Consider the following 27,957-nt stretch of genomic DNA (forward strand, 5'->3'; position numbering starts at 1 on the left):
TCACTAGCATCCTTCTGGCTGGGAAGGCCTTAACGGGATTCCCCTTTGCAGCATACTGCCATGGGCAAGGTTGGTGCCAAGGACATTTAGGGATAAAAATCCCAAGTGAAGTTGTAACTAGAGGAGCATGCCGCAGAGACAGAGTCAGAAAATGGTGGCTGTTGTGTTAAAATAGCTATAAATATTGGAGCAGTCCCTGATCAATACGGACTGCATCCCTGCTAGGCTGGCTGAAAATTTCCCATCAGAACTGGTTTTTGACAGAAGTTTTTCACAAAGAGTGTTTGCTTTCCATGGAAAACTTCAATTTTCTGTCAAAAACTGAGCACCCGAAAACTGAAATATTTCAACTGAAAACCAAAACCTTTCTGTTTGGATTTGCTGCCATAGTGCCTTATGGGAGTTGTAGTTCAATTGCCTCATGTCCCCCCCTCTCTTCTATGGACCAGGCTCCCAAGCTGGACTCCATCTCCCGGGATGCACCCCCGTCTCTCCTCAGGGGGAACCCTAGTCCGTCATGGGAATGAGTACATGACACACCAGGATTCCCAGACGGCATTTTGGCAACATACCAAATGGAAATTTTGGGGGGTTGACCAAAGTATTCCACTTTTTGAATTTTTGCCAAAAAAAAATAAATTTTCAGTGGCTTTGCCTATTAAACCTAGTGAGACCCATGACCCACCTGTCCCCAGCAAGCCGGTGTCCCAAACCACTGGGGCTGTTCTCACTTGCTCCACATACAAGTCAGTCATTGGAGACTTAAATTTATAAGAAAATGATTATTTTTTCCATTTTCATCCAATTTCCGCAGGAATATATTTTTTTCCAACCAGCTTTAGTAGCTCTGTACTTGTAACAGTAACACTGTTACTGATGAGCCCAGCTTCAAATGCACAACAGACTGGCAGGCTTCAAGAGCAGCCACTAGGGTCATTGTTTGTTTTTATTACTCCAGCAGGAGGGCTCCAGTCATTTGCATGCAACAAAGTCCAACACCGGGAATGGGCTTTGGCCAGAGCAGGCAGTGGCGCGGGTGGGGTGGATGCCCCATTGTAAAGCAGTTTTATGGAAGCCTCTGGTTGGGTACAAAAGAGCAATAAACTCCCCACACAGTCGTTAAAAAAGCAAAAGCACATTGGTTCCAGGTTTAGTCCATCCAGGTTGTGGACTTGTCTGTGTGAGAGAGAGAGAGAACTCAGCTGCAGCGTCTACCTTTGCAGCAAGATCTCTTCACTGACCAGTTAGTGGCGGCTGATGTCCCGCAATACAGTCTCCAGCATCCAGGAATTCACAGCCCCTTTGCTATTACTTCCTTTCCCTACACTCCCTGTTTCACCATGTCTGTTTCTTTACTGCCCTGCTCTGTAATTCCTCCTCTCCAATTTCTAGTTCTTTTCTTTCTGCAGTTTCCTTCCATCTCCTTCCCCTGTTGTTCACCTGTCCTCTTTAAATCAGAGATGGGCTTGAGCAGCAGGGTTAGGATTTGGGTTTCAACCTCCTCAAAAGTCAGGGTGTTTGGGTACATCTGATTTGTTCGTAATGGGTTGGTGTTGGGGTGAGCAGGTCGGTGTGTGCACGAGCCTGCATACACCACTGCCCTCTACTGAATGGAATCAGAACTGCTCTGATGTGTGTCATTAGCCCCGTACTGCTAACAGATCCTCTCATTTAGCTTGAATGGTAGGGACCTGCGCCAGGGCAGTTAGCTGAGTATAGAATCTCTCTCCATGGTGAAGTGACCGGGACGGGGGGAATCATCGCATGAGTTCAAAAGGAAATGTAACAAACCGGGGTGTTTATAGCTTCCTGGGGGGGGGGGGGGGGGGGGGGGAGGGGGACAGGCACATAGGCTCTGATTCTCCTTGTTTTGCCCCTCATGGTGTGTGTGAAGTAACTGCACGACGTTACCCCTGGTGTGAGTGGGTGGGGAGGTCTGGTTTGGTAGCGATGTGCACCTTCTCTGCACTCACTGTGCGCAGGTGTAAATAAAGACACCAGGTGCAATGGAGGGGGAATCAACGCCCCAAGCATTGTCTGCCTCTAGCCTCCTAGGGAACAGCAATTCCCTGTGCTGTGAGAGGGGCTGTTCTGTTACCCCTCAGTCTTGCCCAGGTCCTGTTCGCCTACTCGACAAACTCTGCATAAGCTGCTTGGAAGGCTCGTTGTCGCGCTGTTTGCGGCCGCGTGTGTGAAGGCACTGAGGAGTGTGTCTCTTCCCTTGCTAAATCCCCCATCAGAAGCGCAGACCTGCCTGGGGCAACTGGGGCAGGCCAGTTCCAGCAAGTGAATCTGCTCCTGGGGGGTGAGCTGTGCCCCTTTGGGAGCACAGTCCAGCTGCCTGGCCTGGTTATTTTGTCATCTGAGAACTCCCGGTGGAGGGGCCGGTGTCCGGCTGGCGGCAGATGGTGCAGTACCAGAGGCAGATGAAGAACCGCAGGTAAGAGCGGGTCGGCTCCCACACACCCAGTGCGCACTGCAGTCTCCTTAGGCGGGGCCGTATTCACAGAGCGTGAGGGAGAAGATATGGGGGTCTCTGCGGGGAACTGTGACTCTCCACCCCCATCAGGCGGCTCGGTATCCTTTGCTGCCTCGTCCCTCCCCCCTGGACTGCGAGCCCGGGATGCCATCCGGCACAGGGGCACCAGTTTAATAATACTGCGTAGGGCCCCATAAATCCTAAGAACGGCCCTGTCCAAGATAATCTTTCTTTAGGACGGCTAGATCCAGTGTCACAGCTGATCTCAACAGCCACATACTGGATCATGGGCGTCCCACTCAGGTAGCTGGGACCCCGACCTTATGGGATTTAAAGTGAACACCTTGAATTGCACCCAGAAGCAAAGAAGCAGTCACGGAATCTATGTAAGTACTGGTTTCATATTTACTGATCTATCAACATCTTCCACCGGCTGTAGCTTCTGAGTGGACCACAAGTATAGGCCCAAACAGACCACATTATATTAGACCAAACCAGAAGTGACCCAAGCCTGGATAAGTGAAAGCCGGATGTGCAAGAGAAGGGTGACAGTTCCTGGCCAGCTGCTGATGAAAAGAGGCTTTCACAATCATTGAAGCAAGCTGGGATTCTAGGCCCACGTGAAGAACCCGAGGACATCACCAAATTACAATGCGACAGGAGGACCAGCCCCCTTCAGGAATGGGATCCGCGATCTCCAGCTCTGCCCTGGCCTCTGCAGCATCCCTCCAACTCTCTAGCATCAACTTTGCCCTGGCTGGCCTGATCGTTCAGGCCCAGGGCTGGGTAGCTGTTGGGGAATCACTGGCAGAACCACATGCAGGTCTGATGAATGGGAGACACAGCGCTGAGTTGCACCTGTACACCGAGGGCTGTCTGCTATAGCCCCATGACCGCACTCTCCCCCAGAAGCACCCCACACACCTTGGGCAGGAGGGGTGACCGCATCCCCCAGGCCTTGTTACCTAAGGGGCACATAGCCCCCACGTGCCTGGTCCAGTCTGGACCTGCCACAGCCGCTCATGGGCCTGTGCTTCATTCTGAAGAAAATGAAACCTTTACAGCTGCCCAATCTCTCCTCTGCACTTGGGGAGTCACTTGGCAGCTGCCTGATGTGACTGGAGCCCTGGGAACGGTGGATTCCAGGCTCTCCCCTGCCCTCCCTCTAGGCTGTGATGTGGAAAGAGCTGTAAAAGGAGCATGAAACAGACTAAGTCCCCTATCCCCTGTCAGAGAAGGCTGCAGCCCTTGCTGGCTTATAACACCCTCTGTCTTTTCCAGTGACTTTATACTGAAGTGGTGATCTACCTGGGAGCCCAGGTGTGTGCATGTGATACAAGAATGGTGTTTAATGCAATGGGAACCAGGCAGGGCTGGACCGGAGAGATCCAGAAGGGAATGTGCAGAGAGAAACCGAGCTGCTGCCGTGCTCTTAGCGTATAACAGACTCTATGCTGGCAGTTCAGAGTGTCTGGGAGTGTGTGAATTTCTCTACATTCCTTGTGATTATACGTGGCCGCGTGTAGCAAAGCAGGAGCATCAGACAAATGTGATGCCTCCACCTCCCCTCCGGGAGGGCGATCCCTGGTTCTTGACTCACGGGGCAGAGACAGTCCCAGCTGTGACTAGAGAAAGCGGGTGATTCAGTCTGCGCTCGTGCGGCTGGTGCTGATCGGCAACCCGGCGCTGTCGGAGTTGTTCAGTGAGGGGTAGGACTTCGACTTTCTGACCTGCAGCACCATTGTCCAGTACCAGAGGAAGATGAGGAAGCCTGCGAGAGACGGGAGAAATGGGAGAGCGCTCACTGGGCAGGGGTAATGCAGAGAGCAGGACAATGGGTCACCTGACGTCAGGGGGAGGCTGGCACCCTGCCTGAGCATGGGGGCACCCTGCCAGCTCAGCCCATCACTACTGCCACTTTAAAGGAACAAACTATACGTCAGATGAACTGAGCTAACAGTGTCTCGGATCCATCACTCTACTAACGTAGCAGAGCACTGTCTCGCGCCTTAGCTGGTGGCACCCTCGTGTGGCCATTGGGTGCTGTCGCACAGAAAATCCCAGGGCCCCGCAGGCGAGATGGCTAGGTACAGCGAGGCACGGTCTAGTACGGAGGGGAGCCTCTCCCCCACGGTGAGGAATAGGGCACAGGGTTGTGGCAGCCTCATCAGCTGCTCCTCAGAGAGACTCCAGACTCCTTCGCCATTTACCCTGAAACTCGCCCCGGGGTGACGGCACGTACGCCAGGTCCCACGTCGCCGGGAGAGGGCGAGATGGGCAGAGCGTGCCCGGCCCTGCGCGCTCACCTTGCAAAGTGTTGATGATGGTGAAGAGGTAGATGACGACGAGCCGGAACGATCCCGAGGAAAAGGAGAAGAACGCCAGGGCCCAGGGGATGCCCAGCACGAGGCTCAGGCCCAGGAGAACCAGGGCGTGCTTAAGCTCGTGGCCTCTGTTCCTCTGCCTGAGGATCTCCCGCACCATGGCTCCCAGCATGGCCGTGTTGAAGAGGAACACCAGGCTGAAGAAGCCCAGGTTGACTATGTTATGGATCAGGGGGGCTGTGATCCAGCATCTGGAGGGAAGAGAAAGGCAGATAGTTCAGGTCCGTAATCCTCTGCTAGAGCTCGGGGGACCCCCAGGCACATTCGGCCTCCAGCCCAGAGTTAAACATGGAGGCCGGTCTCCCAGCTGATGTAAGGCAGTACAGCTCCACTGAAGTCACGAGAACTTTGCTGATTTCCTCCAGCTGGGGATCTAGCGGGAGGGAGAGGCAGGAGGAAGAAAAGGTTTCAGGGAAAACCCCAGCAGAGGGGATGTAATCTGTTGGTCTGATGCAGGGTGCACACCGTGTGTAACTGACTCACGGGAGGGGGCACTGCTAGCGATGGTATAACCAGGAACATGGTGATGCCATTTCAATTACTCACATGGTTGCATTGGTGGATTTCTCAAGGGATTCAACTACTGCAATGGGGAATGGTCCATAATTTCTCGGATCCGCCAGGAAGATCACACCCACGATAAAGATGGGAAGCCCTGGATGCAGAGAACAGCATTAGGTAGTTCCCCTAACCCCAATTCCTGTCTTTCCCTGAAAAAGGAGCCCATCCTTTCTACTCCTAAGGAATTGACCGTGTTGTTCTCCCATACCCTTTGTCACCCTAGCGGTGGACTGATAACAGTGCATTGAACAGGGATGGTTGGGTACAGCTTTGGGTCGTCATGTCCACACTGCTCATAGGTTCCTGGGTGTTAAGGCCAGAAGGGACCTCTGTGATCATCTAGTGTGACCTGCTGCACAGCACAGGCCAGAGAAGTTCCCCCAGTGCCTCCTGCCCATAGCTTGTGTTTGAGCGACAGTGTATTTTTTTTTTTTTTTACAGACACAGCCAGTCTTGACTTAAAGCCTTAGTGATGGAGACACCACTGCCGCCAATGCTTTAGGCACAATTTTGAACACTAAGGGGACTGATCTCTAGCCTGAATTTCTCTAGCTTTAGTTTCCAGACATTGGTTCGTCTTATGCCTTTGCCTGCTAGATGAAACAGCCTCTGCCCTCAGAAATCTCTTCCCCGTGTAGGTACTTGTGGACAGTGAGCAAATCATCCTCTTATCCTTGCAAGAGGAAAGTCTTCTGGGGGCGGGGGGAAGAGGCCTGGCGTTCTCAGGGCCATCTCGGCCTCCTTTCGTACTCACCCCAGCCCACCAGGCAGAGCTTGAGAATGAAGTGCTCCACGTAGGTGTTGAAGACCTTCACCACCAGCCTGTAGAGATTGTAGCCCTCAATGCCCATCCAGGTCAGGCAGCACAGCAGAGAGAGGTGCAGGAACATGCCGCTGGCTTTGCAGGCTGCCTCGCTGCCGATGGAGGCCAAGTGCTCAGTGATGAGGAAGCTCACGTCCAGCAGGAAGATGGCCCCCAGCAGGTTCATGTGAATGTAGATGTTTACGGTGCCGTCTCTGTGCTTCCTCCTGGGAAAGGGAGAGGAAGAGATTTCATTGCTGCTCCTATCTGGGAGTCCCAGACTCAGCACCCACAAAACCCCACGATGGGGTCCCAGTGCTTGGATTCAAGCAGTTCACCCTAACCAGAGACACGCAAGAGATCTGTGACTTAACAACAGGAGATTGTGAGCCCAGTGCCTATTCCAAATGTGATGGCCAGCTGATGGCTGTGATGGGTGAACACGCTGAGCCACTGGTAACTGCAACAGGTGAGCGACCCTGGTCCCCTTGTTCCACTGGGAAGCTACATCTCTGCTGGCCTTTGAACCATGTGTGCAGGCGACGGGTTTGGCCATTGCGTACAGCCTAATTTCTCAAAGGAAGCCTCTTTTAGCCTGTGTCAGCAGGAGCGGTGCCAGGGTTTTTGCCACTCTAGGCAGCAGCGCTCCTCCTCTGAGCATTCGGCGGCGGGGGTCCTTCCGCTCCCCGTCTTCAGGGTACTTCAGCAGCGGGTCCCGAAGCGAGTGAAGGACCCGCCACCAAATTTCGTCCGAAGATCCAGAGCAGAAGGACCCCCCCCCCCGCCAAATTTCCGCCGAGGGTGGCAAAATGCCGCCCCTCAAATCCTGCCGCCCTAGGCGACCGCCTAGGGTCGCCTAGTGGAAGCCCCGGCCCTGTGCGTCAGCCCCTTGTTAACGCACTGCTAAAGATCTGTGCGTGCCCACGCTCGCTGCATTAGTGCTAAAGACCAAGATGGCGGTTAAGATTATAAAACATGATAGGTGGTTCTGGGGGCCCATCTGGAGACCCCATAAAGGGGTCTGGTTTCTAGGGGTGGGTGCTCAGCACTTCCTGAATATCAGGCCCCTTTCAGGCATCTCACGTTGGGCCCCCAGAATCACCAGTCCCTTTAGAAAATCTTGGCCAATCTGTGTGTAATGGCAGCCGAGGGGGATGCTACCTGCATGGGGTAGCGAACTGGTCAGCATGAGCACGAGTTACAGGCTGCTAGCTAATCCCCGGCCCCGAACCATAGTACTGTACCTGGAGCAGCAGAGGAAGAAGATGATGGTGAAGAGGGAAGCCACAGCTGAGATAATGCAGCCAATGTAGGTGATAATCGTCAGGTACTCCTTGTGGATGTGATCTATCTCTGGAGAGGACATCTGAGAATGGAGAGGACAGGGGAGGTGTTAGAGCCATGCTGGGCAAGAGCTGAGAGCTTTACCCATCACATGGAGACCATGCAGTGAGGATGCAGAGCGCGCGAGTGGGAGTTGGTACCCGGTACCCACCATCAGCACAGCAAAATAGGTGAGGTGGTTGCAACGACAGACTGTCTGGTTATTACCCGTCTCTGTTTCACAGCCATCACTTTTCCAGCTGCCGCGGCCATCTGCAAAGAGAAAAGCAGTTTCCTGTTGAAGGTGGGAGGTTTCACACACTCAGCCCAAGTCAATGTTCACAGAAAGTCTTTGACCCACGGTGTCTGCAAGCAGGTGAGAGAATGCGAGAGTGCTTTGCAATGGGGCCCAGTGACTCTCGTACAGACCACATGGCAGCACTGGGGACTCTTCGAACCCAAAATCACTCCCACCCATATCAGCGTAGAGAGCAGGACCTGGGACAGATTCTTTGGGATATCCATGAGGGAACCGCCTGAGATCTAGCCATCCACGGAGATCTATGGGCTGTCCCCCGGCATTAAGAGGAATGGCAGGATTCACAGATAAGGGGAGGGTGTCAAATCAAGCCCCGTTGAGGCTGAAAAGGAGAAGTCACAGGGAGCTGGAGTGAGTGACACAGATTGGAGAAGGACAGAGTGAAAACCAATCAGCGTCTCCTGATGGAGAAGGGATGGATGTATCCAGCCACTGACCATGTGCTGGGCCAATCCCACTCCTACTGAAGTAAACGGGAGTCTTTCCATCCACTCCAATGGGAGTTGGACTTGGCCCAGAGTTTGTCTCTACAAGAGTTAAAATACCAAGGACAGTCCAGTCCCATGCTTCAGGTTGTAAAGTGACTGATGCTCACTCCCTTCCTTGGGCAGCTAGGCTAGGGGTCTGGTTCCCACCTCACACCTGTGCAAAGCCAGCATAAGGTGCTGTCAAATCGGGAGGGTAGCACTGGACTCCCCCACTGCACAGGTGTCAGTCACTGCCTGCTCTCTCGGAGATACTCACGGCTGGAGTTCACGTCCCAGAACACGCACTGTGGAGTCACGTTCCTCTGAAAGGACAAGAACATGGGTGGTGATGCCTGAGCCTCTCTGGGTTAGTCACGGGGCAGGCGAGTTTGGCTGAGGGGCAGATCAAGGGGCAGATGGGGCAGGAGGAGAAAAGAAACTCTGGCCCTTGTCATGTGACTGGGGCCAGGAAACAAAGATCATTCTCTCCCCAGCAGTCCAGTCGGTCACCTCCTTTTTCAAGAGGGAGGCTGCTCCCAGCAACAGCCTATGGGGCAGGGAAAGATCCGACACCGGCTGTGCCGTCTCTCTGGAAGTGGCTAGTTGGCCTGAGCTACGTGTTTTGGAAGGGGATCCCCTAGAGAGGATGGGGCGACAGAGCCGAGGCAGAAGCTGAGTTGGCAGGTCTCAGCCCCCGCCCCCGCCCTGGGCAGACTGATTGGAATGGGGCCGTTTCTCACACCTACCGGCAGCTGGACATGAAAGAATTTGAGAACCACGTCCTGTGGGAGGCCTGATACGGGGGTGTTCCCCACGGTGATGCCAATCACCTTTTCACCGAGCACCCTGCTGCTGTTCTGGTCCTGAAAGAGATGGAAAGCCCGTGATGCCAGTGTGGGAGAGTGACAGCTGCTGGGCACCAAGCTGCTATAAACCCCCACCCCGGAGATCTCAGACCCAGAGAGCTTCCTTTGCACCTTCCTCAGCAGACAACACAGACCCAAGGAGGGTCTGCGCACACAGGCTACGGGAGCCGGCGCAGTCTCTCCTCAGCCTGTGCCTCGCCGCTGTCACAGCTGATGTAGCACAGGCATCTGGGGGAGGGCATCAGGACACCAGGTGGCCTCGTATTTACTGTGGCAAAGGCCAGATCACAACCCCCAATGGTCCAGCTGCTCCAGGGTCCTGACGCTGAGAGGAGCTGCAGGGTAAGGTGCCACCTTCCATACTGCCCCTAGCTGTACAATACCCTGCAGGGGTGTGGGCTGGAGGCATTTCTTCCGGAGCCCAGCCAGGGACCGGTTTGAGCTGCAGTCGCTAGGCACAAAGGGAGATCGCAACCGGCAGAGCTTTGGCCGGAACCTGAATGTGGGGACCCTCCTAGCACTGTCCCGGTGTGTGGCTATGATGGGCCCACAGCGTTTTCCAGCGGGGAGGCACCGTGAGTACGCTGGCCTGGCTCCTCTGGGAAAGGGAGCTCAGGGCCTGGCTAAAGGCACAGTGCGAAAAGAAGCTGTTGGGTCTCATCCGACTCAACCTGTTCACACAGGACACTGTGCCGCTGGGGACAGTTCAGGGGCAGGGCTGGGGGCCAGGGCTGGCATAGCAGGGGGTGCTGTGAGTCGGGGCAGGGGCATTGGCAGGGCTGGCATAGCAGGGGGTGCTGTGAGTCGGGGGAGGGGCATTGGCAGGGCTGGCATAGCAGGGGGTGCCGTGAGTCGGGGGAGGGGCATTGGCAGGGCTGGCATAGCAGGGGGTGCTGAGAGTCGGGGGAGGGGCATTGGCAGGGCTGGCATAGCAGGGGGTGCTGTGAGTCGGGGGAGGGGCATTGGCAGGGCTGGCATAGCAGGGGGTGCCGTGAGTCGGGGGAGGGGCATTGGCAGGGCTGGCATAGCAGGGGGTGCCGTGAGTTGGGGGAGGGGCATTGGCAGGGCTGGCATAGCAGGGGGTGCTGTGAGTCGGGGGAGGGGCATTGGCAGGGCTGGCATAGGAGGGGGTGCTGTGAGTCGGGGGAGGGGCATTGGCAGGGCTGGCATAGCAGGGGGTGCTGTGAGTCGGGGGAGGGGCATTGGCAGGGCTGGCATAGAGGGGGTGCTGTGAGTCGGGGGTCAGAGCTGGGTGCCAGCCCAAACCCGGCTGAGCAGGAGGTTGCGCGGCAGGTTAGATTTCCCACGGACCGGCAGACCGAGGGGGCAGGACCAGCAGCGGGGATGCTCTCGAGCTGCCCTGGCAGAGCTGTGCACAGCCTGCATCATCGCCATTCGCAGCAGCTGCTCCCAACCAAGCCTGGCCCAGCGCTGCCCAGCACTATTAGCCCCCAAATTCATTCCCAGCCCAGGGCCCAGCCCTTACCTGGAAAAGGGCCTTGCTGTTGATATCCATCAGGACCACTCGCTTCTCAGCGTTCTTCACCCTGCCCTTCACATGTGCAAAGAGGATCTTGGGCAGATTCACCTCAAAGCCATGGACCTCTCTGCCCACCTGCAAAACAAAGCCCAGCAGAGCCCTCAGAGTGGCCGGCGCACGCGGTGAGGTTGCCCAGGCACAGGGCGCTAGGGAAAGCCTCGGGCTCTGGCTACACACGCACCACAACACCCGCTGGGGTAAATCGCATCACCAGAGCTACGCTGATTTACCCCCACTGAGGATCTGATGCCCAGGCCAGGGACCCACACACATCACTGCTCTGGTTTGTAGTGTGGACGGCACCGGACTGGGTGTTAAAGGGACACCAGCAACTTGAGGTAAGAACGTTTCTATTCCAGTCGTTTAGCCGGGCTGGCGGCTCCCTGCTGCTCCCTCCCTTCGGCAGCAGCACTGAGATGAAGCCTCACAACTTCGACGCTCCTCCCTGGGCTCTAAAGGCGGGTCCCCTGCCTCCCGCTGTTCCCCAGCCTCATGCCAGAAGGGCGGAGCCGAGCTCCCCATGCAGGAGTCTCAAGGAAAGGAGATTCAATCCTGGCTGCCCTCACAGGGGTGCGCAGCCCTCTGGCAGGGCCCACGGCACAGCCTGCCAGCGACCTCTCCTCGGGAGTGAGGGCAGGGGGCTCCTCTGATCACCCTCATGAGACAGGAAGTGTGACTAGTCAGAGCATGGGCCTCCACCAAGGGCTGCCCAAGGCGCCAAGGGAAGAAAGTGAAACCAGAGTGAAGAGGAGATTTCCCTGGCAATCGGTATAAAGAACAGAAGTCTGATTTTTCAGGGTGAGAGTATCCCTTTAACTACACGCTGTAACCAGACACCTCCCAGGTTACCCTGGTTATGGGAAGGAGTCAGGTCCCCTCTACATTGCAAACTGTAATGCTGCAAAGACCAACCCAGGACCTGGACCATGACCTGGAAAGGTTCCACAGAGAACAAGGCACAACCTGGAAATATGCCAAGTGTATGAAGAGGTTCTGCAAACGCTCCGGTTGGTCTGGGGTCCCTGCTCGAGGCACCTAGCACAGACTCTACTTTAGGCCCTGCAGGTAAGTTCAGTCTGTCCCTGGATGGCTGGGCCATTAAAGGGAGCAGGACCCAGCCTGTGTTGATCAGCTAGGGATGAGACGATTCTAGAAGCCAGCAGGCAGGCCAGCTGGGTATGGAGCCATCAGGAAGAGCTACAAGAAGCAGATCGACTCCTGTGGGAAGCCCTGGAGGAGGGCATGACTCTCAGGTAAGAGACCTGTAGGCAGGGCCGGATCTAGGTTTTTTGCCACCCCAAGCAAAAAAAATTTTGGCTGCCCCCCACCCCAGCCCTGGGCTCTCACCCCCCACCACCACCAGTGCCCTCCCCACCCACACCCCCCGCTGCCCCAGCGCTGGCCTCTCACCCCCCCCACCACCACCAGTGCCCTCCCCCACCCACACCCCCTGCTGCCCCAGCCCTGGGCTCTCCCCCCTACTCCACCCGCACCCCCTGCTGCCCCAGCCCTGGGCTCCCCCCCACCAGTGCTGACTCCACCCACTCCCCCCTCGCCTCCAGCCGGTCCGGCGCTGGCAGGGTCGGGGTAAGCAACGGGGCTCCCGGGCCATGCCTCAGCCCAGGGTCCCTCCAGCCAGGGCTCCCGCCTCCAGGACTGGCCAGGATCGGGAGGGCAGAGCCGGGGGGTGGTCCTGGCAGGGAGCTGAGGAGCTGGGGCAGGGCAGCCCCAGAGGTAGCGGAGACCCGGAGAGTGGGATGTGGGCCCTGCCCAGCAGTGCCCCGCCCTCTATGGCCCCACTGCTGCTTCTGGCCGCCCTGCCACAGTCCCTGGGCAGCTTGGGCCACTTCGCCCAGCCGCGGCTGCGGCGCTGGGGGGGACAGCCACCCTGCGGCACCTGCAGGCAGCTCCGTGTGCCCTGCGGGGTGGCCCCAAGCCTGAGTGTCCCCTGCTCAGAGTCTGCCCGGCCCAGCCACAAGGTGCGGCGCTGCTGCTGCCAGGACGGCTCTAGGCTTTTGCCGCCTGAAGCAACAACAACCAAGAAAGAGGCCAGAATGCTGCCCCTGAAAATGTGCCGCCCCAAGCACCTGCTTGGTTTGCTGGTGCCTAGAGCCGGCCCTGCCTGTGGGGAACAGATCCCCCCTGGATTTGGGGGAAGGGATGGCTGGGATGGAATCTGTGCTGTCTGTTCTTATGTAAAATAAAGCTGAAGCCCGCATGCTTCAGGGCTTCAACTGGTCACTGGCAGGCATCGGGAAGGGAGGGTTTCCCCTTGCCCCCAGATAATTTTTTTGTCTCCTTCCTCTGAAGCCTCAGAGATGGAGGTGGGACATTGAATGGGGGTGGCCAGTGTGCTGAGGTGATCCTGAGTGTTCTCTCTCTCTCTCTCGGATGCTTGGCTGGCTGGTTCTTTGCTCACATGCTCAGGGTCTAACTGATCACTGCCGTATGGGGGTTGAGAAGGAACTGTCCCCCAGCTCAGATGGGCAGTGACCTGGAGAGCTTTTCGCCCATCTCTGCAGTATGGGGCGCGGGTCGCTTGCCAGGATCATTTGAGTGTATCTGACTTCATCATTTCCCTGCTGTGCGCAGGCATTTGGGCACCTCGGTCCCTGCTGTTCTCTGCCTGTGGCACACAATAGGCCAGTCTCCTTTAGGCTGCAATACGTGGGTCTCGTTTCAGTTGTTGGGTTAGTGTGCGGGTGTTGGTGGCCTGTACTGTACAGGAAGTCAGACTAGATGATCTGGTGGTGCCTTCTGGCCTTGAACTCTATGGTCGTGGCTCTGTGACCCCGGCACACCTGCACTCACCTCCAGTTCAGACATGAAGTGCAGATCCTGAGAGGCTTTGCGGGGCCCTATCTTCAAAACAGTCGCACGGACTGTACTCGTCCCAAAAGTCTCGCTCTCCCCTTCAAACACCACCTGTCCCAGGTCCGATTCCAAACGCAGAAGTCTCCTTTTGGGGAAGAAGGAACAGAGCATGGGTCTAGAGAGGGTAGGCGGGAAGAGAGCCTCAAAGCAGGGGCTGTACCACCACCAAGTGACAGGAGGAGAGTTTTGAGGACCCGCTGCTGGGGTTGGGAGGCTGTATATCTGACCTACCTCTCCCGAAAACCAGAGCTCCCCACAGACACACTCCTTGGGCATGTGAGGCTGTACAGACAGTGATGGGAAGCGCCTGATCTGGGAGAGGAGGAGCTAGACATAGTTTGTATACTGTACCCACTCATATGGTGCAATGGTCATTCTTCCAGTGGGTTTCTTCATGTAGTTTGCTAAATTCCTTAATCCTTCTTCAACCTCATGCACCCTGCTGATGTCTTCAGCAGTCGCTGTGGAAAGAAAAGAGAATGCTGTGATTAGTTCTGTGAAGAGGGGACAACGCTGGTTTCTGTAGCGTCCCTCCCCCAGGCAGCAAGTGCTTTATACTGTGTTCTCAGGCGACTGCGTTATTAATTGTTTGTTTGGCAATCATGGGGAGTAGCGGATTTACCATGGAGCGACTGGCTCCATGGAGCCGGGCCCACACTGCAGGGGGGCCCCACCAGATCCACTCTTCTCCGCCCCCTGCTCTCTTCTCTGGGGGGCAGAAGCTTGATGCTCCTGGCAGTGATGCTCCTGCTGCAGTAGGGCAGCCAAGCTCCCCCTCCCCTGCCTCTTCTCACAGCTTGCTCCCTTCCCGCCCTCCCCATCCCTGCCGCCGATCAGCTGTTTGCCGGCAGGGGGGTGGGGGAGGAGCACAGCCGCAGCATGCTCACCTGGGGAGAGGAGGCAGAGAAGAGGCGGCGGTGGGACTTGGGGAGGGGGGTGGAACGAGCAGACCTACTCTGACTGCAGAGCTGCGCAGCCAGGCTGAAAAGAGAAGGTGCTGCTCAGCTCCCCGGACTTTGCAGCTGGACACCCTCTTCTGGGTCCTAGTGCTGGTTGAGCTCCCTTCTGTGTGCTGGGAGCCTTCCCCATCCTTCATCTTGTACAACAGTGAGTGCCCGGGGTGGGGCAAGGCAGGGGGACAGAGGCAGTGTGGAAGGAAGGGGATGGGATGGGGAGGAGATGGAGTGGTGGGGAAGGGGCATGGGATGGGGAAGAGAAGGGGATAGGGCAGGGATCGGCAACCTTCGGCACATGGTCTGCCAGGGTAAGCCCCCTGGTGGGCCAGACCAGTTTGTTTACCTGCCGCATCCGCAGGTTCAGCCGATCGCGGCTCCAGGCAAATGGGGGGGCTGCAGGACGAGGGATGTGCTGTCCGCGGCTTCTTGCAGCCCCCATTGGCCTGGAGTGACAAACCACGGCCAGTGGGAGCCGCAATCAGCCGAACCTGTGGACATGGCAAGTAAACAAACCGGCCCGGCCCTCCAGGGGGCTTACCCCGGTGGGCCACGTGCTGAAGGTTACCGATCCCTGGGATAGGGGAAACGGGGGCCCAGCATGCGGATCCCCTTGGCAGCAGCTGGGGCTCCCCTGTTAAGCAGGCCCATCAAACCCTCACCCTGACAAGCCCCACCTCCCCTGCATCTGTACCACCCCGATGAGCCCCCCAGACACCCTCCCCACTGAGCCCCAACCACCTACACCTAGACCCCCACCCAAATGAACCCTGTAGATAAATCTCTGTATTAAGCATCTTCACATAAATTTCATATGACTTTGTATTATGCCTCTTCATATAACCCTGTATTAAACTATTTTCATACAACTTTGTATCAAGTCCTTTGATATAGGAAGTTTGTATCAGATTCCTATGTAGAAAAACTTATAGAAAACTTTGTGTTAAGCCTTGGTATAATGTTATCGCCCCTAAGGATAGAAAGTAGAAGAAAAATGTCTTTTTGCTAGGAGTAGAATAAGATTTCCCCTCCCCACACTCCCTTAATCAACTGGCATGTTGAATGAATGAGGAAGGCATGGAAGGCAAGCACCTCCAGACAGCTAGTTGGAGAGGGGATGGAAGCCAGACCCAAGGACAATCAAACTTGTCAAGTGGGCTCACTAAAGTAGAGCAGACATATTGAGGGCCTCGGGGTGGGGGTGTGGTTTAGAATCAAGCACCTTCTTTTGGAAACACCCTCTTTGAACAGTATTGGGACGACACCCAGAAGGAAGCAGCACAAAGGACCAACGGACACAGATTTTGAATCTGGTATAGATTTTTGCATGAGAGGGAAGCTGCTATAAATGAGAGGTGTCTTGCAGAGGACCCTGGGTCTTGTCAACATGGGAGCATTGATCCAGATCAGCAGAAGCCCGGTCCACCCCTCCCCTATCTAACTCACCTGGCCAGTGAAGTTAAGGGGAGCAACTAGTTGGTAACAACAACAACAGGGAATGTTTTTGTGTGTGTATGTGAGTGCATGAGTGTAATATAGATCATATGCATATGATACAGTGTTGACTGATGCCTGTATTACCAATGAATGTGGCGTTTGCCTTATTCCCCCTGAAAAGACCCCGTGCAGTACTTTAACTACAACAACCCCACCTCCCCTGCACCCAGACTCCCCCCCCACCACTGAGCTCCAACCACTTTCACTTGGTCCCCCCTGCAGACTCCCATTGCCCCTGCACCTGGCACCTCCCTGTGCATCCAGATCCCCACTGAGTTGCCTGCACCCAGACTGCCCCACACAGAACCCTCTTACCCCCCCCCCCACAGAACCCTCTTACCCCCATCTGGATCCCCCACACTACGTCCCTCTGCACTTGGATCCTGCTGCTGGGCTGAGTCTCCCTGCTCACATCTGGGGAGCCTGGCACAAAAGGGGCAGGGCCCCAGGGTGTTTCTGTGACAGGCCTGGCCCTTGTGCTGTGTCAGGGTCAGGTTCAGTCTCACTGCCAAGTCCCTGTCCCAGGGGGGTGGGTGAGGCTGCAGGGTGATCTCCCACCTCCATGCAGCCAGTGGCCTGTGCTCCCCTCTGCCATGGTGGAGCTTCCACATTTATTTATTATAAAAAAAATCAGAATTTTAAAATATGATGCACAGAATTTGCTGCAGAATTCCCTCCAGAATATGGGGTGCTGTACAGCTGTGATGGTGGGACTGTGAAGGGGGTGCTGGACAGTAGGGGATCTGTGGGTGGGGGAGCTGGGCAAGGGGTATGGTGTGCAGGGTGCTGTGGAGTTGTGGTGGGAGGTCAGCGGGAGGGGTCTCTAGGCAGGGGGTGCTGGGCATAGGGATCTGTGGGGGAAGTCTCTGGGTGAGGGGGCACTGGCATAAGGGCAGGGCATTGGGCAGGGGGCAGTGTGGAAGGGGAACGCTGGCACTGCAGGGCTGGGCGGGCCAGTGTGCGTCTAGCAGTTTGGGGTTTGTAAACAGTGCCCTTGTGCTGGGCTGAGTGGGGCCACTCCTGCTGCGCTGCGTCTCATTGCCCCCAACCGGCCCCTCGCTCTGCGGACCGCCCCCCATCACATGCCCTATTTCCCCAATGGGGGCCCACAAATATGTTTGGTGCCAGGCCCACAAAAAGTTAATCCGGCCCTGATCATGGGTGTGATGAGGACTGGTCTGAATTCAATGGAGCCACTCCTGATTTACATCAGCATGAGTGAGTGGCGAGCCAGACTGGCTGTTTGCAATGGTTATGCCTGGGTAGGTCCAAATGGCAAAGCAGAGCATGGATACGGCTTAAGGCATTTGGGGCCAGACTTTCAAAGTTATTCAGCACCTAAGGGGATTCTCCAAAGCCCCTCTAGGCATCTTCTGGTGCCTAAATACCTTTACAAACCTGCCCTTTTGAGCCGAGCCGCTGGGGCTGGCCATGCAAAAGGAAGAATTCGCATGAGGTGATCCCTGAGCCTCTTGATTCCAGCAGGATGCATGAGAGGGGAGCAGGGCCGGCTTCAGGCATCAGCCCACCAAGCTTGTGCTTGGGGCGGCACCTGGAGGGGGGTGGCACGGCGCTCCAGCTCCGGGGAGAGCGGAGCCGCAGTGGGCTCGCTGCCCTCCCCCCGGCGCTCGGGGGAGGGGGAGCGGTGGGAGGCTTTTTTGCCTTGGGCGGCAAAAAAGCCAGAGCCGGCCCTGGAGGGGAGACAGCCCATGGTGGTGAGTTTCTTGCCTGTCTCATTCCTCTCTGGGCTTCAGTTGCCCAGGAGATGGGCTTGCTGAAGTCTGCAGAGGGCTTCTGAACAGCCAACTGGCTGCACCAAACTGTAAGGAATGGGCTAGCTGAGGGTAATAGCCAGTCCTGGATACTTTGGCAATCCCTTTGCCACACTGTCTGGCAGGCCATTAGGTTACAGCAGCACTAGCATAGGTGCAAACTCATGTCATTCCTATCTGCACAGGCCGAGAACCTCAAGGTGCAATCCCCAGTCTGCATGCCCCTGCTCTCCCGTCTCTTACTCTGCGTGTCTCTAACCAGAATGCAGCCGAGGCCACTCCAGTGCCCATGTGCAGCCATGGAGACTGCAGGTCCTAGCACCCAGAGCTTCACCTGAGCTCAGCGGTCTCCAACTGGCAGATGTTCTAAAGCAGGGCCGGGCAAACTTTTTGGCCTGAGGGCCGCATCGGGTTTTGTAAACTGTATGGAGGGCTGGTTAGGGGAAGGAGTCATGGCCCGGCCCCCTCCTCCTATCTGCTCCCCTGGGACTCCTGCCCCATCCAACCCCCCGTTCCCTGACAGCCCCTCTGGGACCCCTGCCCCATCCACATACCCCTGCTCCCGGTCCCCTGACCCATTTAACGTATTGATTTAACTGTACCACGGATGGAGAAGGAGTAAACAGCGGCGCTGCTGAGGGAGGTGTTCCGCAGGCCTTTGCCATAGGCGTAGGACACGCTGGAAAGCACAGGAACCCCACTTCTATTCTGCGGTGCGCTTGGGTTTGAAAAGTCGAAGGAAGGCTCTGCCTCGGTACTCAGCGTGTAGTTGTTTCTGCCGTACGTGAGGTTGAAAATCCTATCCCTTTGGTACCAGTAGAGGCAGAAGCGGTAGTTCCCCAACTTGTCGGGTAAAGAGAAGTGTACAAGGTTTGGTGGGAATGGCGCACTTATCTTCAGCGTGTCAGCACTGTTCTCGATGGTGATGATGATGTTCTCTGGCCGCATCTGATAAGTGATATGGCTTTTCTTCGTTTGGTTTCTTTCGCCACAAAATCTAAAGTCTTCTGCGTGGCGGCTGCTTCCGTCGACCCCTGCGTTACACATAACCGCACTGTAAGGTGTAGCTCAGCCTGAGGGGCTCCATACGCCAGGAGTTCCCCAGGTTATTCACCTCGGTGACTCCACATGACACAGCTGTCTATTTATTACATGGATCACAGGACGCATCGGGGGCCCCAATGTGGTAGGTTCTGCCCATATACGAGAGAGAGAGAGAGCGAGCCCCTGCTCTGAAAATCTTGGGAGCCATGGAAGAACCCACTACCATAGTGTCTGAGTGCCTCCCAGTCTTTCATGCCTTCAGCCACACACTCCCCGGTGAGGCAGGGCAGGCCTGTTATCCCCATGGTATGGATGGGGAAGTGAGGCCCAAAGAGACTAAGTGACTGCCCACGGTCACCCAGGGAGGTGTTTTCAGAACAAGCACGGGAACCCAGCTCTCCTGAGGCTCAGGCCAGGCCCATCCTTCCTCTAAATGGACTCTAACCTCACCCAGGTGGCTGATGGCTCCCAGGTGTGTTGTAGGACATGAGGAACACAGATAACAATAATGCATTCTCCATGTTCATCCAGTCTTGTTCCTGCCCTGATTCATCTACATGCCTCCAGCCTGTCCTGGAAGGAGAGGGGAATTCCATCTCGGAACACAATGACGGTCTCTCTGTCTTTCAGGAAACTTAATTAGAGGGAAAGTCCCTCTATACCTCCTGCCCCCCACCTCACTCCACCCATACTGGGACCACTGCTTCCTCCTAACAGGTACTATCCTGGCACTGGCGGTGGGGCAGAAGGTTGATAATGCTACATCCTTGCCATCTTGGCTGTTGTAAGCCATATAGACCAGCGTAGAGGCGAGGCAATAACCAGGGAGAATATTACCTTGCAACAGGAAAAGCAGAGCCAGAAGGAGGCGATCCATCGTGGGCGGCTTTCCCAGCTCTTGACGTTCCTCAGTGAGAGACTTTGACCCTGAGAGAGAGAAGCGCACAACAGCAGAGTGAGTTTGTCGAGAGAACTGCAGGAATTTTTCACAGCTCAGGGCCTGGAACAGACAGAAAAGCCTGTAGTTCTTTCTGCATCGGCATGGGCTGAGTTGAGCTACCACGCGAGGTGTGGGACACCTGCAAATGCCAGGAATTGTGTTCCTGTGAGTACCAGAGAGAAGACAGAATGGTAGCTCTATCCGTGCAAGAAGGCTGGACACAACTGTTCTATTGTCATCTGCCACTAGGGCAGTGGTGGGCAACCTGTGGCCCGTCAGAGTAATCCGCTGGTGGGCTGCAAGACAGTTCGTTTACATTGACCGTCCGCCGACACGGCCGCCCACAGCTCCCAGTGGCTGCGGTTCGCCGTTCCTGGGCAATGGGAGCTGCGGGAAGCAGTGCGGGACACAGGGAGTGGTACATTGGGAGGTCCTGCAGGCTGGGGGTACACTGTAGCGCAAGCATTTATTAGAGAATGTGACCCCAGCTGCTCCCTCCCAGCTCTTAGTCCCTAGGGCTGGCTGGGTTCAGCTCCCTGCTCTGGGTGTTGTGACCTCTGGGGTCGCAGCGCTGCTCAGGTTTGGCCTGGCCAGGCCAAGTCTGTGTAAGTGGAGTTGTGACCTGGTGCTTGGGGTTGCAGGACCACTCACTCCAATTTGGCCCAGCTGTCCCCATGTCGTCATGATGGAGGGGTGGCTGGGGCAGACCGGCGTGGCACCGAGACCCCATGCACAGGGCCGGCTCCAGGGTTTTGGCCACCCCAAGCAGCCAAAAAAAAAAAAAAAAAGCCGTGATCGCGATCTGCGGCTGCAATTCGGCGGGAGGTCCTTCGCTCCGAGTGGGAGTGAGGGACCGTCCGCCGAATTGCCGCCGAATAGCTGGACCTGCCGCCCCTCTCCGGAGCGGCCGCCCCAAGCACCTGCTTGCCAGGCTAGTGCCTGGAGCTGGCCCTGCCCATGCACCAGGTCACAATGTCCAGAGTGGGGAACTGAGCCCAGCCTGCCCCACAAAGTTTTGATACATTCTAGCGATCCCATTTCGGGTCGCACTTCACAGAGTGAGAAACCCTGCTCTAGTTCAACCCCTGCTTCTACAGCCAGCAGGTCTGCCCCAGCTGTTTTTCTATAACCATTCCGCTGCATTACATCTGATTCCTGGCTCGCTCCTATCTTTCCTTCCTCCCATTTTCATTCGCGGCGCTGCTGAAATTATAACGAGGTGAAATCCAGCACAAGGAAAGAACAGAATGTTCTGATAGCTGTTCAGTGGCCTGTGCGGAAAGAACTACTGGTCTGGATCCAGCTCCTAAACGACAGGTGTCCACATTGCAAAACCCATCGCTGCAACGGACAGTAACTGCCCCTCTGCGCAGGTCAGTCCACAATATTCCAACACCGGGTTTTGGCTCCTTCCTCGGAAGCAAGTGGGACTGGCCCTTGCCAGAGGATAAGTCTATCATGAAATCAAAGCAGCGAGGCTGCTCCAGCAGATATACCCGCGCTGTCGTGGCTAACAATAGCAGCGTGGGTTTCAGCAATGTGAGTAGGAAACCAGGGTCCCTGGTGTGCTTGTATGTATCTGCATTGCTATTTTTAGCCATGCTAGTGTGCAGATGGGAGTTCGCCTATAGGACTGGGATGGGCAAACTTTTTGGCCTGAGGGCCACATCAGATTTCAGAAATTGTATGGAGGGCCGGTTGGGGAAGGGGTCTGGTCCCCCCCCCCCCCCCCCGGGACTCCTGCCCCATCCAACCCCCCTGTTCCCTGACGCCACCCCCCTGGGACACCTGCCGCATCCAACCACCCCTTCTCCCTGACCGCCCCCAGAACCCCTGCCCCTTACTGCCCCATCCAACCCCTCCTCTCATTCCTGACTGCCCCGCCCCGGGACCTCTGCCCCATCCAACCCCCCTGTTCCCCACCCTCTGACCGCCCGGAACCCTATCCACACCCCCGCCCCCTGACCACCACCCCGAACTCCCCCGTCCTCTATCTAACCCTCCCTGCTCCCTGCCCCCTTACTGCACTGCCTGGAGCACCGGTGGCTGGCGGCGCTACAGCCACGCTGCTCAGAGACTGGGTCAGGCCGGGCTCTGCAGCTGCGCTACCCCAGAAGCTCACAGCCCCGCCGCCCAGAGCCTCGCAGGGGAGGTGGAGTGAGCTGAGGCTGTGGGCAGGGCCGGCTCTACTGTTTTTGCCACCCCAAGCAGCGCGCCGAATTGCCACCGCGGAGGCAGTCCGTGTGACGTTAGGGCAGCACGCCCGTTTCCGCGGCGGCGGCAATTCGGCGGCAGCTTCTGTCTTCAGCCGGAAGACAGCCGCGGAATTGCCGTGGGCAGCTGAACATAGAAGCTGCCGCCGCGGAAACGTGCGTGTCGCCCTAACGGCGCACGGGCTGCCCCCGCCGTCTGCGGCGGCAATTCAGCGCGCTGCTTGGGACGGCAAAAACACAGACTGCCGCCCCTTGCAGATTGCCGCCCCAAGCACCTGCTTGGAATGCTGGTGCCTGGAGCCGGCCCTGGCTGCGGGGGAGGGGGAACAGCAGGGGAGGGCTGGGGGTAGCCTCCCGGGCCAGGAGCTCAGGGGCTGGGCAGGAGGGTCCCTTGGGCCGGATGTGGCCTTCTCCACTAGTCTGCTCTTGTTGAATCACTGATCTGATCCAGGATGGTGATTCCTGTTTTCCCATAAGTGATGTTTCCTTGGAGGGTCTCTCAGCAGGGAGGCCATGGAGACTGGCGGGAGAGCGGTAGGGAAGTTTGCTACTGCCCCTGTTGTACCTGTTCTGTGGCTACAAGGGACGACTCCAGTCTCAAGGGTTGTTAACCCAGCACTAAAGCAACTAACCAAACTTTCCAGCAGGACTAGCTGACCAATCACGTGTGAGCGCAGGGGGAGTCTGTTTGCCCTTTCGGGGCTGTGATTTCTTCCTCCACTCTACTGCTTCTCTGAGGCTGGAGGATTTCACAGTGAGTTCTTTGCACTTGTAGATCAGCCTTCCCACGCTACTGCTCTCAGATAATAAAACCAGCCAACACAGGCGCATTTACGTTCTAACACACTGAAATATGCAACACTTTGTGTGTGTCACCCACAAGGGGGTGAGTGCGGAGGAGAGAGAAAGCAGGACGCCAGAGGAGAAACATACAACACACCAACTCAGCTGAGTGTGCGGCCGGGGTTCGTGGCCCCTGCAAAGGAAGTGACAGCTCTTGTTCATTATTTATATTGCAGTGATCCTAACAGCCCCAATCAGGAATCCGGGCCCCGCTGTGCCAGGTACAGAGACGGGCCCTGCCCACAATACTAGCTTGTCTGCACAATCTCTCTTGCCACATTCCATTTCCTGCCTCCAGAATTGAACAGTCTGGTCAAAACTCTCCCCACCCCTCAAATGACAGTTCATTCCTTCCCCCACTCCTGCCTGGGGGGTCCTTGTTACCTGCTCCTTCCCCAGGAGACCAGGCCACGTTTCCATGGTTACACCTTTCCAGGTGCTGCTGCAGAACTAGTATAAAACTCTGTGGCAAGACCATATCTGTATTTTTCTTTACTGCCGTTATGAATGTCTGGGGGTGATTCTGATCTCACATACGCAGGTGTAAATCAGTAAAAACTCCCTTGGAATCAGCTGAGTTAAACTGGGGGAAAGCCACTGACAGTGAAATTAGAATCAGACTCTCCGGGTGAAATCCTGGCGTCAGTGAAATTAATGGAAAAACCTCCCTTGAATCAGGATTTTAAGCCTCTGAGGATTCCCTGCTGTTGGGATGCTGGCACTAGCTTTCCAAAGCCCGATCGCCAGCCCCTACGTGCTCCCGTCAGCCCTCTGGCAGGCATCATGGACCTGCTGTTACTCCTCCAAGGATGAGAGCTGCCTGCGCTCCTGGGAACCAAGTCTTTGGGTTTCAACCCCGGCTCTCAGGTGCTGGTTTCTGTCTGAGTCGATTGTGCTGTGGCTGCAGTCTGTTAACATGGATCCAGCATAAAGATAAGGGGGAATAAAGGGAAGAGGAACAGAGGTTGGTTAGGCCAGAGAGAAAACTCAGAGTAGAGAAGTTATGAGACATGCGCCTCTTGGCCATCCCTTTCTGACTTCAGCTTCAGGGCCAGACAGCTCAGCAGCTCCTGTTTTTGCTTGTGTGGTCAACTGCACAGCTCTTGTGGTTCTGTTCCCAATTTGAATAAGATCTGAAGCACCGGGCTGCTGCGGGAACGGTGGCTGGAGGTTTCCAATGCAAGCTTAGTTTAGGAGCCCTATCTGTCGCAGCTGCTCTGCAAACAATGCGCCAGGGGCTGGTAGTATGCAGCGCTAGGAGGGGTCTTCACAGCTTCAGATGCGAGCAGAAGATGCTAACAGTGCCGCATGCCTCCTTTACACCAGCCCAGCTACACCCATGGGCCAGCACTTTTAGCTTGAAAGCCAGAGTGGGTGCTTACTGCTGTATGCTACCTCCACTTCCAGGCTGCACGGCCCTGCGTGTTCATTTTTAGAGCAGTTTCATCGTCTAACCACACCAGAAAGTAGGGTATTGATCAGCACGGCAGAGCAAAGTGACTGGAGCCCCTGTGCAGCTGCTGCTTGGAAACTCTGGCTCGCAGCGCGAGTTTCACTTTGCCCAACGCTGTCTGGCACCGTGTGGGCCAAGGAGCTGGCAGACACGCCAGGGAGTGAGACAACAGGGCTGCCTGACAGCTGCTCTGAAGTAGCGTCTGAGGAGGGAATGCTGGCCTGCACGCCTCCTGGGGGAGGAGAAGGGGCTGTGGGGGAGGCAAGAGCTAATCTGCTCCACTCTGAATTAAGCCCATTTCCTTCTCTCCATTCCTCTCACATTCCCTCCTTCTTTCTGTGTCCCCCTTTGTCAATCTTCTCTGTCCTCCTCTCCTCTCCCATCCTCCCTTCCAGCCTACTCCCAATCTTCACTCCTTTCCATCGACTCTACATCTCCGGACCCTATCCAGCCCTCTCTCCTCTTTCATCTTTGCTCTCTCACCTAATAATCAGCCCAGCCCTCTGTCTCCTTTCTCTCCATTTCCCTCTCCCTCCCTGGGTGATATACGTTTGCCTGGCCGGGTATGCCTACACAGCACAGAAACTCCCCCGCTGGGCTGGGCCAGCAGACGCAGGTTCACGGGGCTCAGGCTGTGGGGCTGTTTCATTGCTGGAGCCCCGGCTCCGGGGCCCTGCAGGGTGGGAGGATCCCAGAGCTCAGGCTCCAGCCCGAGCCTAGAAATCGACACAGCAATGAAGCCGGAGCCAGCCGCGGATTTTTCTTTGCGGTGCAGACAAACCCCCAGTCTTTCATCCTGTCCCCGTGGGTGGTCGTTTACACTAGGACTCCCCAAATTGCTAACATCTAGTGCAGACAGACTGGTTCGAGCAACGTGGGAAAAGTGCACAATTTCCCCCGGTATAGACGTGGCCTATGGATGGTGGCTGGAAAATTAGTGAAATGATGACACAAGAGGCTGAAAGTTAAGGGGCCAGAAGTTTTAGTTAGGCGGTTTAAAATGCTTTGTATTTGTTGAGGCCTATTTAATTCTAATGCCTAATTAACATTTGGGAGAAAGGAAGTTTTTGCTAAAGATTCAACACCACGCTCACCCTTTCCCTGAGAGTTGTTTATGGAGTCAATGGGAGTCTTGCAATTGGCTTCAGTGGGAGCAGAGTTAGGCCAGTTCGGCGGGCTTTTGAAAACCGCCCCTTCCATGGCCCCTCGCTTGGCCCAGCTTGCTCTCAGGCCCCCAGCCTCTTCTCTGTTCTCCAGCCCCACAGCTGCTTTCTTGCTAGGAGCCTGGTGAGTTCTAGACCTGACTGCAGGTTTCCCCAGTGTGCCATTCCCCGCCCCAGATACTTTCCTCGCTGCTGTTTCTGCTCTCAGGAAATGCATCAAGCCAGAAGTCCTCACACGCTGCCCTCTTGGGGGGTCACTGCAGCGTCCATGTATCAGACATTACACCCTGAAGCTGGGGAGGGAGATGGCTTGGGAGCACGATCACCATTTCCCCTTTCTCCACACACTCGCGCGCCCTGCGTCAGCCTCATTCTGGCCTGTTTCTGACGCACTTGTGCTCCTCACAAGTGAAACCATGTTGGGAAAGGGAGCCAGGGTGGTGGCTGCGGTTTCTCACCCTCTCTCGAACCCGGGCTGTGCTGACACTGCTTTCCCATAAAGCTGTTTGTTGCAAGACCTCATGACTTGGTTCTGCCTCAGTGCAGGGAGCTGCACTTGAGAACCACTCAAGGTCCTTGCCTGCCCTTCATATCTATGATTCTTTGCAAGGGAATCAGCTATAGCCAGAGATGCATGATGTTATCCAGGAGTGGGGAACTATAGCGGGGCAGTCACCCTGCTCCGGCCCTGAAAGGGTTAAAAGCCAGCCCTTGGAGATGGCTGGGGCAGAGAGCCAATCAGAAAAGGCTGGGAGGCAGCCAATCAGGGCCAGGCTGGGCTCTATAAAAGGGCTGCAGGGCCAGAAGGCAGGTAGTCTCTCTCCAGTTGCGGAGAGAGATGGATCTGGCTGCCTGAAAGAGAAAAAGGTACTTTAGACAGCACAGTGCCGGGGAAGGGTGGGAGGAGCTGGGGAAGCGCCAGCCCCCAGGCAGAGGCCTTGCTGTCAGGGCTGGAGGAGGTTCTAGGGCTGTGGGGAAGCAGCCCGGGGAGGAAGAGGCAGCAGGTCCAACCCCCTGGCCGATGATGAGTGGCCACTTCAGACTGCAGTTTGCCCCTGAGGAAAGGGGCTAGATGAAGACTGGCAGTGGGTCACTGAGGTGAGGTGGTCTTAGGGGACTGGGGTTCCCCAGGTAGGCGAGGACCACGAGTGGCCCATAGTCACAAGACAGATGGGGAAGAATACGCCATGGTGTTTTCAGAGGGGGAGTACCCAAGAGAAGGGGCACCACAGGCTGGGAGGGATGCGGGGCCTGAACTACAGTGGTGGAGGAGGAAAGGAAGCAGGTAGCGGTAGGGAGACACCGGCCAGCAGGAGGCGCTCTGAGGCTGGGATGAGCTAATTCCCGAGGTAACCAGCAGGAGGTGCCGCGGCGGTGAGGGCACGCCATGTTACAGGAGCTCTGTCATGATATGCTCAGTCCTGACCCCCTGGCAGTGATATCCAGGAGACTTGGTTTCCTGGGCGATCCAGGACTTCCAGGCTCCGGCGCTTGGCTTTGTGAAGGGGTGGTTGGTGATGACACAGAGCAGTTATAGTTTTGGGACTCATTGGCCTCTCTTTCCTCCTCTTGAGGGTGCAGATCACACAGTTTGCTACAGATGCTAATTCGTGAGGGCTGTGAGGTGTAAATAAGGGCAGGGCCCCAGCTGAGGGGAGGAAACCACCAAGTGGCCCTTGGTGCACGGTATGTAAATGTGGTTTGGATTCAAGCGGCTCGAGCGCTGCAACAGGGCTGTGAGTCTTGTAGTTTGTAGCCACATCCCAGGCCTCAGTGATCCTGTGACTTCTGGTCCCTGCTGGCATCGTGGCCTGGGTGTGAAGTGTGGGGAGGCTGGTGTTGAAGCCCGCCCTGTGGTGGGCGAGATGTTCTGCAGTGCAACGCCCAGAAAATGAGCTGTGCCTCAGAGACCCGTCCAGCTCAGAGCTTCTCTTCCGCTCCCTCCCTCCGAGGCCCCGTCTTTCAGCAGAGCTACGGGTGAACCCCTCCGAAGTCCACTGGGCTGATTCCAGAACGGTCAGGATGGGGTTGTTTGCGGTGTGTGTACACGCATGGCACTGCCAGGCTGGGCTCCAGGACAAAGCCACTTGAAGGCAGGACATTAGCCCTTGCACGGCAGCTCCTTGCCCTCACTCCCTGCCGGAATGATGAGCAATGGGCGGTGCTGGGCTCCCCTGCCAGGTGGTGCCACCCCTACAGGTGGTGCCAGGCTGAAGAGTGAAGGGCTGCCCGCAGCTCTGTATAATAAATAAAACCTTGAGAATTTGCATGCTGACCGCTGCTGCCTCAAGTGGAGATTCTCGGTGGGAAGCACAGGTAGCGTTTAGTCCCCGGGAAGGGGTGCATTTTCCCCTGAGCGTGTGCCTTCGCCACCCCAATCCCCACTCCTTTTTTGAGGCACCAATCAAATCTGATTCACCGGGGACACAGGCGTTTACCTTTAGCTTTTCCTTGTTTCATGTAC

General features: G+C 56.3%; 1 protein-coding gene across 4 annotated transcripts in view; it reads right to left on the minus strand.

The window, feature by feature from the left end:
- Nucleotides 1–3,748: 3,748 nt before the first annotated feature.
- The window catches only part of LOC101937999 (adhesion G-protein coupled receptor G1-like), a 37,422-nt gene continuing 13,213 nt past the window's right edge, over nucleotides 3,749–27,957 (minus strand). For all 4 annotated transcript variants that reach the window (XM_065566862.1, XM_065566864.1, XM_065566861.1 and 1 more), the window contains exons 2-14: nucleotides 19,719–19,808; nucleotides 18,440–18,871; nucleotides 13,971–14,076; nucleotides 13,553–13,700; nucleotides 10,688–10,816; nucleotides 9,082–9,198; nucleotides 8,613–8,658; nucleotides 7,722–7,822; nucleotides 7,471–7,592; nucleotides 6,179–6,453; nucleotides 5,410–5,518; nucleotides 4,786–5,054; nucleotides 3,749–4,250 (exon numbers count right to left, since the gene is read on the minus strand). In XM_065566862.1, the coding sequence (XP_065422934.1) occupies nucleotides 4,123–4,250; nucleotides 4,786–5,054; nucleotides 5,410–5,518; nucleotides 6,179–6,453; nucleotides 7,471–7,592; nucleotides 7,722–7,822; nucleotides 8,613–8,658; nucleotides 9,082–9,198; nucleotides 10,688–10,816; nucleotides 13,553–13,700; nucleotides 13,971–14,076; nucleotides 18,440–18,871; nucleotides 19,719–19,758 (2,022 nt within the window). In that variant the 5' untranslated portion in view covers nucleotides 19,759–19,808 and the 3' untranslated portion in view covers nucleotides 3,749–4,122. The remainder of the gene's footprint in view (nucleotides 4,251–4,785; nucleotides 5,055–5,409; nucleotides 5,519–6,178; nucleotides 6,454–7,470; nucleotides 7,593–7,721; nucleotides 7,823–8,612; nucleotides 8,659–9,081; nucleotides 9,199–10,687; nucleotides 10,817–13,552; nucleotides 13,701–13,970; nucleotides 14,077–18,439; nucleotides 18,872–19,718; nucleotides 19,809–27,957) is intronic.

The sequence above is a fragment of the Chrysemys picta genome, chromosome 14 (assembly GCF_011386835.1).
Source record: "Chrysemys picta bellii isolate R12L10 chromosome 14, ASM1138683v2, whole genome shotgun sequence".
NCBI classification, from domain to species: Eukaryota; Metazoa; Chordata; order Testudines; family Emydidae; genus Chrysemys; species Chrysemys picta.